Here is a 14,842-nt window from a genome sequence, read left to right on the forward strand (position 1 = left end):
ACCAGGTAACAACAGACAGAGAAGAGAGATGAAATATACTAGTCCCTACCAGGTAACTACAGACAGAGAGAGATGAAGTATACTAGTCCCTACCAGGTAACTACAGACAGAGAAGAGAGATGAAGTATACTAGTCCCTACCAGGTAACTACAGACAGAGGAGACAGAGATGAAGTATACTAGTCCCTACCAGGTAACTACAGAGAGAGAAGAGAGATGAAGTATACTAGTCCCTCCCATGTAACTACAGACAGAGGAGAGAGAGATGAAGTATACTGGTCCCTACCAGGTAACTACAGACAGAGGAGAGAGAGATGAAGTATACTAGTCCCTACCAGGTAACTACAGACAGAGAAGAGAGATGAAGTATACTAGTCCCTACCAGGTAACTACAGACAGAGGAGAGAGAGATTAAGTATACTAGTCCCTACCAGGTAAGTACAGACAGAGGAGAGAGAGATGAAGTATACTAGTCCCTACCAGGTAACTACAGACAGAGGAGAGAGAGATGAAGTGTACTAGTCCCTACCAGGTAACTACAGACAGAGAAGAGAGATGAAGTATACTAGTCCATACCAGGTAACTACAGACAGAGGAGAGAGATGAAGTATACTAGTCCCTACCAGGTAACTACAGACAGAGGAGAGAGAGATGAAATATACTAGACCCTACCAGGTAACTACAAACAGAGGAGAGAGAGATGAAGTATACTAGTCCCTACCAGGTAACTACAGACAGAGGAGAGAGATGAAATATACTAGTCCCTACCAGGTAACTACAGACAGAGGAGAGAGATGAAGTATACTATCCCTTATCAGGTAACTACAGACAGAGAAGAGAGAGATTAAGTATACTAGTCCCTACCAGGTAACTACAGACAGAGGAGAGAGAGATGAAGTATACTAGTCCCTACCAGGTAACTACAGACAGAGGAGAGAGAGATGAAGTGTACTAGTCCCTACCAGGTAACTACAGACAGAGAAGAGAGATGAAATATACTAGTCCTTACCAGGTAACTACAGACAGAGAAGAGAGATGAATCATACTAGTCCCTACCAGGTAACTACAGACAGAGAAGAGAGATGAAGTATACTAGACCCTACCAGGTAACAACAGACAGAGAAGAGAGATGAAATATACTAGTCCCTACCAGGTAACTACAGACAGAGGAGAGAGATGAAGTATACTAGTCCCTACCAGGTAACTACAGACAGAGAAGAGAGATGAAGTATACTAGTCCCTACCAGGTAACTACAGACAGTGAAGAGAGATGAAGTATACTAGTCCCTACCAGGTAACTACAGACAGGGGGGAGAGAGATGACGTATACTAGTCCCTACCAGGTAACTACAGACAGAGGAGAGAGATGAAGTATACTAGTCCCTACCAGGTAACTACAGACAGAGAAGAGATTTGAAGTATACTAGACCCTACCAGGTAACAACAGACAGAGAAGAGAGATGAAATATACTAGTCCCTACCAGGTAACTACAGACAGAGGAGAGAGATGAAATATACTAGTCCCTACCAGGTAACTACAAACAGAGAAGAGAGATGAAGTATACTAGTCCCTACCAGGTAACTACAAACAGAGGAGATAGATGAAGTATACTAATCCCTACCAGGTAACTACAAACAGAGGAGAGAGATGAAGTATACTAGTCCCTACCAGGTAACTACAGACAGAGGAGAGAGATGAAGTATACTAGTCCCTACCAGGTAACTACAGACAGAGGAGAGAGATGAAGTATACTAGTCCCTACCAGGTAACTACAGACAGAGGAGAGAGATGAAGTATACTAGTCCCTACCAGGTAACTACAAACAGAGAAGAGAGATGAAGTATACTAGTCCCTACCAGGTAACTACAAACAGAGGAGAGAGAGATGAAGTATACTAGTCCCTACCAGGTAACTACAGACATAGGAGAGAGAGAGATGAAATATACTAGTCCCTACCAGGTAACTACAGACAGAGGAGAGAGATGAAGTATACTAGTCCCTACCAGGTAACTACAGACAGAGAAGAGAGATGAAGTATACTAGTCCCTACCAGGTAACTACAAACAGAGGAGAGAGAGATGAAGTATACTAGTCCCTACCAGGTAACTACAGACAGAGAAGAGAGATGAAGTATACTAGTCCCTACCAGGTAACTACAAACAGAGGAGAGAGAGATGAAGTATACTAGTCCCTACCAGGTAACTACAGACATAGGAGAGAGAGAGATGAAATATACTAGTCCCTACCAGGTAACTACAGACAGAGGAGAGAGATGAAGTATACTAGTCCCTACCAGGTAACTACAGACAGAGAAGAGAGATGAAGTATACTAGTCCCTACCAGGTAACTACAGACAGTGAAGAGAGATTAAGTATACTAGTCCCTACCAGGTAACTACAGACAGGGGGGAGAGAGATGACGTATACTAGTCCCTACCAGGTAACTACAGACAGTGAAGAGAGATGAAGTATACTAGTCCCTACCAGGTAACTACAGACAGGGGGGAGAGAGATGAAGTATACTAGTCCCTACCAGGTAACTACAGACAGAGAAGAGAGATGAAGTATACTAGTCCCTACCAGGTAACTACAAACAGAGAAGAGAGATGAAGTATACTAGTCCCTACCAGGTAACTACAAACAGAGGAGAGAGAGATGAAGTATACTAGTCCCTACCAGGTAACTACAGACAGAGGAGAGAGAGAGATGAAATATACTAGTCCCTACCAGGTAACTACAGACAGAGGAGAGAGATGAAGTATACTAGTCCCTACCAGGTAACTACAGACAGAGAAGAGAGATGAAGTATACTAGTCCCTACCAGGTAACTACAAACAGAGGAGAGAGAGATGAAGTATACTAGTCCCTACCAGGTAACTACAGACAGAGGAGAGAGAGAGATGAAATATACTAGTCCCTACCAGGTAACTACAGACAGAGGAGAGAGAGAGATGAAATATACTAGTCCCTACCAGGTAACTACAGACAGAGAAGAGAGATGAAGTATACTAGTCCCTACCAGGTAACTACAAACAGAGGAGATAGATGAAGTATACTAATCCCTACCAGGTAACTACAAACAGAGGAGAGAGATGAAGTATACTAGTCCCTACCAGGTAACTACAAACAGAGGAGAGAGATGTATACTAGTCCCTACCAGGTAACTACAGACAGAGGAGAGAGATGAAGTATACTAGTCCCTACCAGGTAACTACAGACAGAGGAGAGAGATGAAGTATACTAGTCTCTACCAGGTAACTACAAACAGAGAAGAGAGATGAAGTATACTAGTCCCTACCAGGTAACTACAAACAGAGGAGAGAGAGATGAAGTATACTAGTCCCTACCAGGTAACTACAGACATAGGAGAGAGAGAGATGAAATATACTAGTCCCTACCAGGTAACTACAGACAGAGGAGAGAGATGAAGTATACTAGTCCCTACCAGGTAACTACAGACAGAGAAGAGAGATGAAGTATACTAGTCCCTACCAGGTAACTACAAACAGAGGAGAGAGAGATGAAGTATACTAGTCCCTACCAGGTAACTACAGACATAGGAGAGAGAGATGAAATATACTAGTCCCTACCAGGTAACTACAGACAGAGGAGAGAGATGAAGTATACTAGTCCCTACCAGGTAACTACAGACAGAGAAGAGAGATGAAGTATACTAGTCCCTACCAGGTAACTACAGACAGTGAAGAGAGATGAAGTATACTAGTCCCTACCAGGTAACTACAGACAGGGGGGAGAGATATGACGTATACTAGTCCCTACCAGGTAACTACAGACAGTGAAGAGAGATGAAGTATACTAGTCCCTACCAGGTAACTACAGACAGGGGGGAGAGAGATGAAGTATACTAGTCCCTACCAGGTAACTACAACAGAGAAGAGAGATGAAGTATACTAGTCCCTACCAGGTAACTACAAACAGAGGAGAGAGAGATGAAGTATACTAGTCCCTACCAGGTAACTACAGACAGAGGAGAGAGAGAGATGAAATATACTAGTCCCTACCAGGTAACTACAGACAGAGGAGAGAGATGAAGTATACTAGTCCCTACCAGGTAACTACAGACAGAGAAGAGAGATGAAGTATACTAGTCCCTACCAGGTAACTACAAACAGAGGAGAGAGAGACGAAGTATACTAGTCCCTACCAGGTAACTACAGACAGAGGAGAGAGAGAGATGAAATATACTAGTCCCTACCAGGTAACTACAGACAGAGGAGAGAGATGAAGTATACTAGTCCCTACCAGGTAACTACAGACAGAGAAGAGAGAGATTCCGTATCGTCATTGCATATTTACAGTAGCTGCTAAACCTGTGGTTTTCCCCATCAGCAACCACAGTATGTGTGAGCCTCACCTGTCCAGGTAGTTGACTATGTTGGGGTTTTTGTTTTCCCTCATCACCAGGATCTCGTTGATGATCAGCTCCTTCTTAGGCTGCTGTTGGAGGTTCATCTGCTTAATGGCCACCTGACAGAGGAACAACCATAAACAGGACACCACATGGTGTCTTCAGTGCTCTGACAGATTACACAGTTAATGTGCCAGAAGAGAAGGCTAATCAGTAGGGTGACAGATAGACGCGTAAGATGTGGATGATTTTCTGAAGTGACTGTGGTCGTCAAGTTAGTTTACCTCCTGGCCAGTAGCAATGTCAATGGCTGTGTACACAGTGCCAGATGCCCTGAGGAAACAAGAGAATAACGCATTAGTTCCACATAGAAACAAATCCTCATGCAAGGAGATAGGACAGATCACCCAAGCTCTCAAAGTTTCAACTTTCTAGTTTTTGTTGTCATGTCCACAAGTACAGTGAAAGGCCTTTCTTGTTTGCTCCTTCCAAAAACCTGTCTCTCCACGGTACCGATCTCCATAATATTAGCGTTATGCCAACTCTCAAGAGCCTGGAGGACATTTGCCATTTTTTTTATTCACACAAGAATCTCCTTCAAAGAAGGAGTTCTTTGGCTTCCTCTCATAAATGATCAAGTACCATTTCATTTGGCCACCAGAGGGCAGCATTGACCATTGGCCGTTGGAAAAGGCAGCTCTAGTGTCCCTTGGTCAGTAATAATTAATAGGAGTAATTACCCTGTCAATAAGATGACCTTTCATCTCTGATATCTATAAATGTCTTGCATGATTTAAGACCCTACAGTCTATAATGTGCACATTATATCACTTGCATATGTGGAGAATGTCACGAGCTAATTCTGCTGTGAGTGTGTGGTGTGTCTAAGTTACCTTTGGAGAGTGTGTGGGGTGCTCACAACTCTGTGATGTGTTCAGTGTATGACTTGTGTGTACAGTACCAAGTCTGTAATGCTTTCATTTTTGTATGAGCTCCAAGGGACATAACACAGACCCATGGTGAATGCTATAACCAGGAACATAACACAGACCCATGGTGAATGCTATAACCAGGAATATAACACAGACCCATGGTGAATGCTATAACCAGGAACATAACACAGACCCATGGTGAATGCTATAACCAGGAACATAACACAGACCCATGGTGAATGCTGTAACCAGGGACATAACACAGACCCATGGTGAATGCTATAACCAGGAACATAACACAGACCCATGGTGAATGCTGTAACCAGGAACATAACACAGACCCATGGTGAATGCTGTAACCAGGAACATAACACAGACCCATGGTGAATGCTGTAACCAGGAACATAACACAGACCCATGGTGAATGCTATAACCAGGAATATAACACAGACCCATGGTGAATGCTATAACCAGGAACATAACACAGACCCATGGTAAATGCTATAACCAGGAACATAACACAGACCCATGGTGAATGCTATAACCAGGAACATAACACAGACCCATGGTGAATGGAACATAACACAGACCCATGGTGAATGCTATAACCAGGAATATAACACAGACCCATGGTGAATGGTAACCAGGAACATAACACAGACCCATAACTATAACAGACCCATGGTGAATGCTGTAACCAGGAACATAACACAGACCCATGGTGAATGCTATAACCAGGAACATAACACAGACCCATGGTGAATGCTATAACCAGGAACCAGGAATATAACACAGACCCATGCTATAACCAGGAATATAACACAGACCCATGGTGAATGCTATAACCAGGAATATAACCCATAACACAGACCCATGGTGAATGCTATAACCAGGAATATAACACAGACCCATGGTGAATGCTGTAACCAGGAATATAACACAGACCCATGGTGAATGCTATAACCAGGAACATAACACAGACCCATGGTGAATGCTATAACAGGAATATAACACAGACCCATGGTGAATGCTATAACCAGGAACATAACACAGACCCATGGTGAATGCTATAACCAGGAACATAACACAGACCCATGGTGAATGCTATAACCAGGAACATGGTGAATAGGAACATAACACAGACCCATGGTGAATGCTATAACACAACCCATGGTGAAGGAACATAACACAGACCCATGGTGAATGCTGTAACCAGGAACATAACACAGACCCATGGTGAATGCTATAACCAGGAACATAACACAGACCCATGGTGAATGCTATAACCAGGAACATAACACAGACCCATGGTGAATGCTGTAACAGGGACATAACACAGACCCATGGTGAATGCTATAACCAGGAACATAACACAGACCCATGGTGAATGCTGTAACCAGGAACATAACACAGACCCATGGTGAATGCTGTAACCAGGAACATAACACAGACCCATGGTGAATGCTGTAACCAGGAACATAACACAGACCCATGGTGAATGCTATAACCAGGAATATAACACAGACCCATGGTGAATGCTATAACCAGGAACATAACACAGACCCATGGTGAATGAACAGGAACATAACACAGACCCATGGTGAAATAACCAGGAACATAACACAGACCCATGGTGAATAACCAGGAACATAACACAGACCCATGGTGAATGCTATAACCAGGAACATAACACAGACCCATGGTGAATGCTATAACCAGGAATATAACACAGACCCATGGTGAATGCTGTAACCAGGAACAAAACACAGACCCATGGTGAATGCTATAACCAGGAACATAACACAGACCCATGGTGAATGCTATAACCAGGAACATAACACAGACCCATGGTGAATGCTATAACCAGGAACATAACACAGACCCATGGTGAATGCTATAACCAGGAATATAACACAGACCCATGGTGAATGCTGTAACCAGGAACATAACACAGACCCATGGTGAATGCTATAACCAGGAACATAACACAGACCCATGGTGAATGCTATAACCAGGAACATAACACAGACCCATGGTGAATGCTATAACCAGGAACATAACACAGACCCATGGTGAATGCTATAACCAGGAACATAACACAGACCCATGGTGAATGCTATAACCAGGAATATAACACAGACCCATGGTGAATGCTGTAACCAGGAACATAACACAGACCCATGGTGAATGCTATAACCAGGAACATAACACAGACCCATGGAGAATGCTATAACCAGGAACATAACACAGACCCATGGTGAATGCTATAACCAGGAATATAACACAGACCCATGGTGAATGCTGTAACCAGGAATATAACACAGACCCATGGTGAATGCTATAACCAGGAATATAACACAGACCCATGGTGAATGCTGTAACCAGGAACATAACACAGACCCATGGTGAATGCTATAACCAGGAATATAACACAGACCCATGGTGAATGCTGTAACCAGGAATATAACACAGACCCATGGTGAATGCTATAACCAGGTACAGACAGAGTCCCCTGCCAGGAGTCTGGTTTACTGTTTGGTTCTACACCCTGACCTTTAGCCTAGTTTCCACTGCATTAACTTTACCAGTAACCCATGTCTTCCCTGTATCCATCACTAAACCTTCCCATTCTCATAACACCCCAGAAGTCTTTTTGACTACAGTCTGTTTTTCAGAATGGCTTCATTTCGATTATGAGGTCTTGCAGATTGACCTTATACAGAATGAAGTGGAAGTCTCATTTTACATGTCACGCTCCCGAGATTTAGTCAAGTCACACATCTCTCTCACGTCTCTCCCTCACTCTGTTCTACTTGCCCTCTCTCTTCTTGATTCTCCCTCCCTCCCTGAGACCGCCAGGCTCCACCGTTGTATTGTACTGTGAGTGTGTATGAATAATGAATGAGGGTTCCTGCAGCGTATCCCGACCAGCCACTGATGCGCTGCAGCCAGACAGGTAAAGCTGTTGTTAGGTAGCTGTGGAACCAATCCAGACTGATCACTGACTCATCAGGAAGCTTCTCATGTGATCTACAGAGGGGATGGAGTGTGAGGTGGCTAAGGCCACTGAGCTCAGGATTTGTTAACTGCTCTCATCCTCAGGTAACATTTCCCCGTGGGTTTAATCAGAGAGGTCTGTGAGAAACCACAGTTTAGTGTTCATATCCTTGTGCACAGCTGTTTTCATTTATAGACAGTGTGTGTGCATATTGTCTGTCGTTACCACCCACATTGATCAGGGGAGCCCTTAGTGGTGTGTTAAGATAAGCAGACAGTGCTGGAGAAAGCTGGCTGCTGCTGTTGTTGTGTTCAGGTCTGAGGTGGAGGGAGTGGTGATGTCAGGGCTAAGCTCACCCCAGCTCTCCCAGAGAGAGCGAGAGAGAGAGAGGGGAGGAGGGTGAGAGAGAGTGAGAGAGAGAGAGAGAGAGAATCAGAGATAGAATCAGAAAGGGAGAGTCAGAAGGAGGGTGAGAGAGAGAATCAGACAGAGAGTGAGTGAGTGAGTGAGTGAGTGAGTGAGTGAGTGAGTGAGTGAGTGAGTGAGTGAGTGAGTGAGTGAGTGAGTGAGTGAGTGAGTGAGTGAGTGAGTGAGAATCAGAGAGAGAGATAGAATCACCGTGAGAGAGAGAGAGAGAGAGAGAGAGAGAGAGAGAATCAGAGAGAGAGAGAGAAAAAGAGAGAAGGAGAGAGAGAGAGAGAGTGAGAGAGAATCAGAGAGAGAATCAGAGAGAGAGCGAGAGAGAGAGAGAGAGAGAGAGAGAGAGAGAGGGGGCTGAGCTCATCTGGCCCACAGCCATGTCTGAATAAAGTTCCTTTCTACTTCTCTCTCAGACCCTTCAACCTCTTTCTTTTTCTCATCTCTGTCTCTGGTCACTCCTGAGTGAGGCGTTGTATTTCTTTCTCTCAGTTGGGCTGACTACCAAAGACTACTTTGTTCCAATAAGCGGCAGTAAGTAGCTAGTGGATTTGGATTGAAAGTGGACTTACCCTTGTCCTATTTTCTCAAAGCGTGTGTACTTCTTTTTGGGGTCCCCCACACTCACAATGCTTCCTGGGAAGACAGAGAGAGGTGATTAGTGGAGAGTGTCTCTAGGTCAGACTGAGGCACGCACACACACACACACACACACACACACACACACACACACACACACACACACACACAGCACGGCCATGGAGAGGGCATCCCTGCATTACACACACGCTCCTCTGCCCACGACATTCAGGGATGTCGCCTGCTGTGGGGCTCGTACTGAAGCCGAATACACTGCTGCATGCTGGGAGGTTGTCCTGCACAGTAGAGCACTGCTGATGTTTTGGACAGGGGCAAATGCAGAAACTGCAGAGAGGACACTGCAGAGAGGACACTGCAGAGAGGACACTGCAGAGAGAGCAGTACTCTGACTCTAGAGGGGCGCTTGGTCGTCCTAAGGCTGTAATCTGTGGCTTAGTGAGCAGCCCACACTAATCACTGCGGTAGGATGGGTTTAGAGCTGAGAGGTCTGGACACATCACAGTACAGTCACAGCACAAGCTCTATGAAACTCTCCATGCTCCATAGATCCACAGAGAGACAACATACTAAGTCGCTCCAGAATCTCCTCGTCTGTCATCTTGGACTTCTTCCTCTGCCGATCGGTGTGGCGGTACAGAGTGCTGGACGTGTTCTCCGGCTGGACCTGGGACTCTGGCGGGGTTGTGACCTCCTTCACAGGGGTGGGAGGCGCCAAGGGCTCGATGACAGAGCGGGTGTAGATCTGTCAGGAGAGGCGCAGGACACAGTCACAGTCAGGGAGGAGCAGGACACAGTCACAGTCAGGGAGGAGCAGGACACAGTCAGAGAGGAGCAGGACAACAAGCATACTGTACAACTCTGTACTGAGTTGAGTTATTGAGGTGATTAGTCTGTAAGCCTTCCTAAGTCTTAGATCTGTAACATTGTGTCAAGTCATTGTTCATAACCTCAGGGTGACTCACAGATTTAGTGTGCTCAGGTCGAGGTGCGATGACGGGTGGTGGCTCATCGTCATCATCGTCCTCCTCCTCTTCCTCCTCCTCCTCCTCCTCCTCTGACACAGGGGGTGCTATAGGGGGGTCTGTGGATGTCTTTGCACCCTGAGGTGTAAAACAAGGTGTCAGTGAGGAGGTCTGTAGTACATTGGACAGTGACAATCTGAAACGCTGGGACAGCTGCATTCCTGTAAGTGGTTTTTCCAGGGACTCCTAATGTCCCATGTAATAAGGCACGTCCATGCTGACAATAGACACCTCCTAAGACCATACCATTACAACAGGGTGCTCAGCTGTGAAATAAGATACGGTAAAACATCAATATTACATTTATTCCACAGTGTAATCAGGAATACAGTTATCCAACATGATCCACTTGATTAAACCTGGGCCCATATCCACGAATCTAGGATCTGTCCATATAATATGATTTAGAATGATCTAAAAGGCAAAACTGACCCTAGATCAGCACTGCTACTTTGAGACCCTTTGTGGATACGGGCCTTGGACGAGAAAGCTACAGTACTAGAATGGCTTCTGATCATACGAGGTATAGATCCATGACCGATGTGAGACAAGCAGCTGGAACATGGCTAACATTCTCCGTCGTGATGTGTTTCAGTGACAGCTCATAGAACAGAATTAGACAGCATACAGTTGGACCTGGAGAGCCAAACAAGCAAAACAACCCCTGACCCAACACTCCAACTCCAACCATAGCCACTAAAACAGCTGTACAATGCAGTAAGTCACACACCCATTCTGATGGTGGATCAGAGTGCTATGCAAAGCCAGTCACTCTCTCCTGCACTCCATCATAAACACCACCATCCGGGTGACCACTTGGACTGTACAGTGCGATAGATTTCCTCCATCCCCAGCCTAAACATGTAACGTAGATGGTAAAACAGATCCTAAACAGGACAGCAGATCAGTGGTGGTGATTAGCTGCGAGCTATTGGTGCCAAGCCAGCAGCTCTTTGCTTAGCAGTGGAAGTTGATTTGGTTTAAGCGGTACCACGAGGGATAATAGGGGTCAGTGTTCTGAAGACAGACCCAGATTCACAGCACAGACAGAGCCGAAGAAGGCAGTGGAGATGAGAGGCTAGCTGGCTAATGATGAGCAGCGCAAGCTAGCAGGTTTCTACTGGGCCATGCGGTCAGATCTAAAGCAGGGACATATTGGCTCTGTGAGGAAGGGAGTGAAGAACACATGTTCAGACATGCAGGATTTTGAAGATCATAATAGCCCTCTTAGGCAAGCGCCCGGCCCTGAGAGTTTTAAGCATGGGCCATTGGGAATTGTTTAAGGAACTGCTTACGACAAGTGGTGAAATAGAGAAGCCATTACACTTAAAAGAGAGTGAAGCGGTCTCTAATATCTCTCATGTTCATGTCCATCCAATAGAGCCTGCATATCTGGGCATACCCAGCATCAACAACATTAGGAGTTCAAAAAGGTTCAATTTAGTCTTCAGACAATGTAGAGGTATGTGGAAAGGAATATGGAGGAGTTACCTTGTCAAATAATGCACTGCAGGTTCTAAGGCTGACAGGAGGCCCAGACGACAGCAGTCGGTTCTGAATGTGAAGGTTGAAAATGGAAGGATTTACTGAACACAGAACAACACAACGTTACAGAGCAATGGACTATTGAGAATTGGGGAGAGTAGAAGACAGGGGACCACTACAGAGAGATGGGGAGAGTAGAGGACAGGGGACCACTACAGAGAGATGGGGAGAGTAGAGGACAGGGGACCACTACAGAGAGATGGGGAGAGTAGAAGACAGGGGACCACTACAGAGAGATGGGGAGCATAGAGGACAGGGGACCAGTACAGAGAGATGGGGAGAGTAGAGGACAGGCGACCACTACAGAGAGATGGGGAGAGTAGAGGACAGGGGATCACTACAGAGATGGGGAGAGTAGAGGACAGGGGACCACTACAGAGAGATGGGGGAGAGGTAGAGGACCACTACAGAGAGATGGGGGAGTAGAGGACAGTGGACCACAGAGAGATGGGGAGAGTAGAGGACAGGGGACCACTACAGAGAGATGGGGGGAGAGTAGAGGACAGAGGACCACTACAGAGAGATGGGGAGAGTAGAGGACAGGGGACCACTACAGAGAGATGGGGAGAGTAGAGGACAGGGGACAGAGGGGGACCACTACAGAGAGATGGGGAGAGGACCACTACAGAGAGATGGGGAGAGAGGACAGGGGACCACTACAGAGAGAGTAGAAGACAGGAGACCACAGAGAGATGGGGAGCATAGAGGGTACAGAGAGAGAGTAGAGGACAGGGGACCACTACAGAGAGATGGGGAGAGTAGAGGACAGGGGACCACTACAGAGAGATGGGGAGAGTAGAGGACAGGGGATCACTACAGAAGATGGGGAGAGTAGAGGACAGGGGACCACTACAGAGAGATGGGAAGAGTAGAGGACAGAGGACCACTACAGAGAGATGGGGAGAGTAGAGGACAGAGGACCACTACAGAGAGATGGGGAGAGTAGAGGACAGTGGACCACTACAGAGAGATGGGGAGAGTAGAGGACAGGGGACCACTACAGAGAGATGGGGAGAGTAGAGGACAGAGGACTACTACAGAGAGATGGGGAGAGTAGAGGACAGAGGACTACTACAGAGAGATGGGGAGAGTAGAGGACAGGGGACCACTACAGAGAGATGGGGAGAGTAGAGGACAGGGGACCACTACAGAAAGATGGGGGGAGTAGAGGACAGAGGACCACTACAGAGAGATGGGGAGAGTAGAGGACAGGGGACCACTACAGAGAGATGGGGAGAGTAGAAGACAGGGGACCACTACAGAGAGATGGGGAGCATAGAGGACAGGGGACCAGTACAGAGAGATGGGGAGAGTAGAGGACAGGGGACCACTACAGAGAGATGGGGAGAGTAGAGGACAGGGGACCACTACAGAGAGATGGGGAGAGTAGAGGACAGGGGATCACTACAGAACGATGGGGAGAGTAGAGGACAGGGGACCACTACAGAGAGATGGGAAGAGTAGAGGACAGAGGACCACTACAGAGAGATGGGGAGAGTAGAGGACAGAGGACCACTACAGAGAGATGGGGAGAGTAGAGGACAGTGGACCACTACAGAGAGATGGGGAGAGTAGAGGACAGGGGACCACTACAGAGAGATGGGGAGAGTAGAGGACAGAGGACTACTACAGAGAGATGGGGAGAGTAGAGGACAGAGGACCACTACAGAGAGATGGGGAGAGTAGAGGACAGGGGATCACTACAGAACGATGGGGAGAGTAGAGGACAGGGGACCACTACAGAGAGATGGGGAGAGTAGAGGACAGAGGACCACTACAGAGAGATGGGGAGAGTAGAGGACAGGGGACCACTACAGAGAGATGGGGAGAGTAGAGGACAGGGGACCACTACAGAGAGATGGGGAGAGTAGAGGACAGGGGACCACTACAGAGAGATGGGGAGAGTAGAGGACAGGGGACCACTACAGAGAGATGGGGAGAGTAGAGGACAGGGGACCACTACAGAGAGATGGGGAGAGTAGAGGACAGTGGACCACTACAGAGAGATGGGGAGAGTAGAGGACAGGGGACCACTACAGAGAGATGGGGAGAGTAGAGGACAGGGGACCACTACAGAGAGATGGGGAGAGTAGAGGACAGAGGACCACTACAGCGAGATGGGGAGAGTAGAGGACAGAGGACCACTACAGAGAGATGGGGAGAGTAGAGGACAGGGGACCACTACAGAGAGATGGGGAGAGTAGAGGACAGGGGACCACTACAGAGAGATGGGGAGAGTAGAGGACAGGGGACCACTACAGAAAGATGGGGGGAGTAGAGGACAGAGGACCACTACAGAGAGATGGGGAGAGTAGAGGACAGGGGACCACTACAGAGAGATGGGGAGAGTAGAAGACAGGGGACCACTACAGAGAGATGGGGAGCATAGAGGACAGGGGACCAGTACAGAGAGATGGGGAGAGTAGAGGACAGGGGACCACTACAGAGAGATGGGGAGAGTAGAGGACAGGGGACCACTACAGAGAGATGGGGAGAGTAGAGGACAGGGGATCACTACAGAACGATGGGGAGAGTAGAGGACAGGGGACCACTACAGAGAGATGGGAAGAGTAGAGGACAGAGGACCACTACAGAGAGATGGGGAGAGTAGAGGACAGAGGACCACTACAGAGAGATGGGGAGAGTAGAGGACAGTGGACCACTACAGAGAGATGGGGAGAGTAGAGGACAGGGGACCACTACAGAGAGATGGGGAGAGTAGAGGACAGAGGACTACTACAGAGAGATGGGGAGAGTAGAGGACAGAGGACCACTACAGAGAGATGGGGAGAGTAGAGGACAGGGGATCACTACAGAACGATGGGGAGAGTAGAGGACAGGGGACCACTACAGAGAGATGGGGAGAGTAGAGGACAGAGGACCACTACAGAGAGATGGGGAGAGTAGAGGACAGGGGACCACTACAGAGAGATGGGGAGAGTAGAGGACAGGGGACCACT

At 47.1% G+C, this 14,842-nt stretch overlaps 1 protein-coding gene across 1 annotated transcript in view; it reads right to left on the reverse strand.

Annotated features, from left to right (window-relative positions):
- Positions 1–14,842, reverse strand: part of LOC115146941 (serine/threonine-protein kinase PAK 3-like) — a 127,061-nt gene that overhangs the window by 68,192 nt on the left and 44,027 nt on the right. Inside the window, exons 6-11 of the mRNA XM_065004864.1 lie at positions 11,829–11,891; positions 10,278–10,415; positions 9,883–10,057; positions 9,288–9,351; positions 4,653–4,701; positions 4,375–4,487 (exon numbers count right to left, since the gene is read on the reverse strand). Coding sequence (XP_064860936.1) covers positions 4,375–4,487; positions 4,653–4,701; positions 9,288–9,351; positions 9,883–10,057; positions 10,278–10,415; positions 11,829–11,891 — 602 coding nt within the window. The remainder of the gene's footprint in view (positions 1–4,374; positions 4,488–4,652; positions 4,702–9,287; positions 9,352–9,882; positions 10,058–10,277; positions 10,416–11,828; positions 11,892–14,842) is intronic.

This window comes from Oncorhynchus nerka, linkage group LG19 (genome assembly GCF_034236695.1).
Source record: "Oncorhynchus nerka isolate Pitt River linkage group LG19, Oner_Uvic_2.0, whole genome shotgun sequence".
NCBI classification, from domain to species: domain Eukaryota; kingdom Metazoa; phylum Chordata; class Actinopteri; order Salmoniformes; family Salmonidae; genus Oncorhynchus; species Oncorhynchus nerka.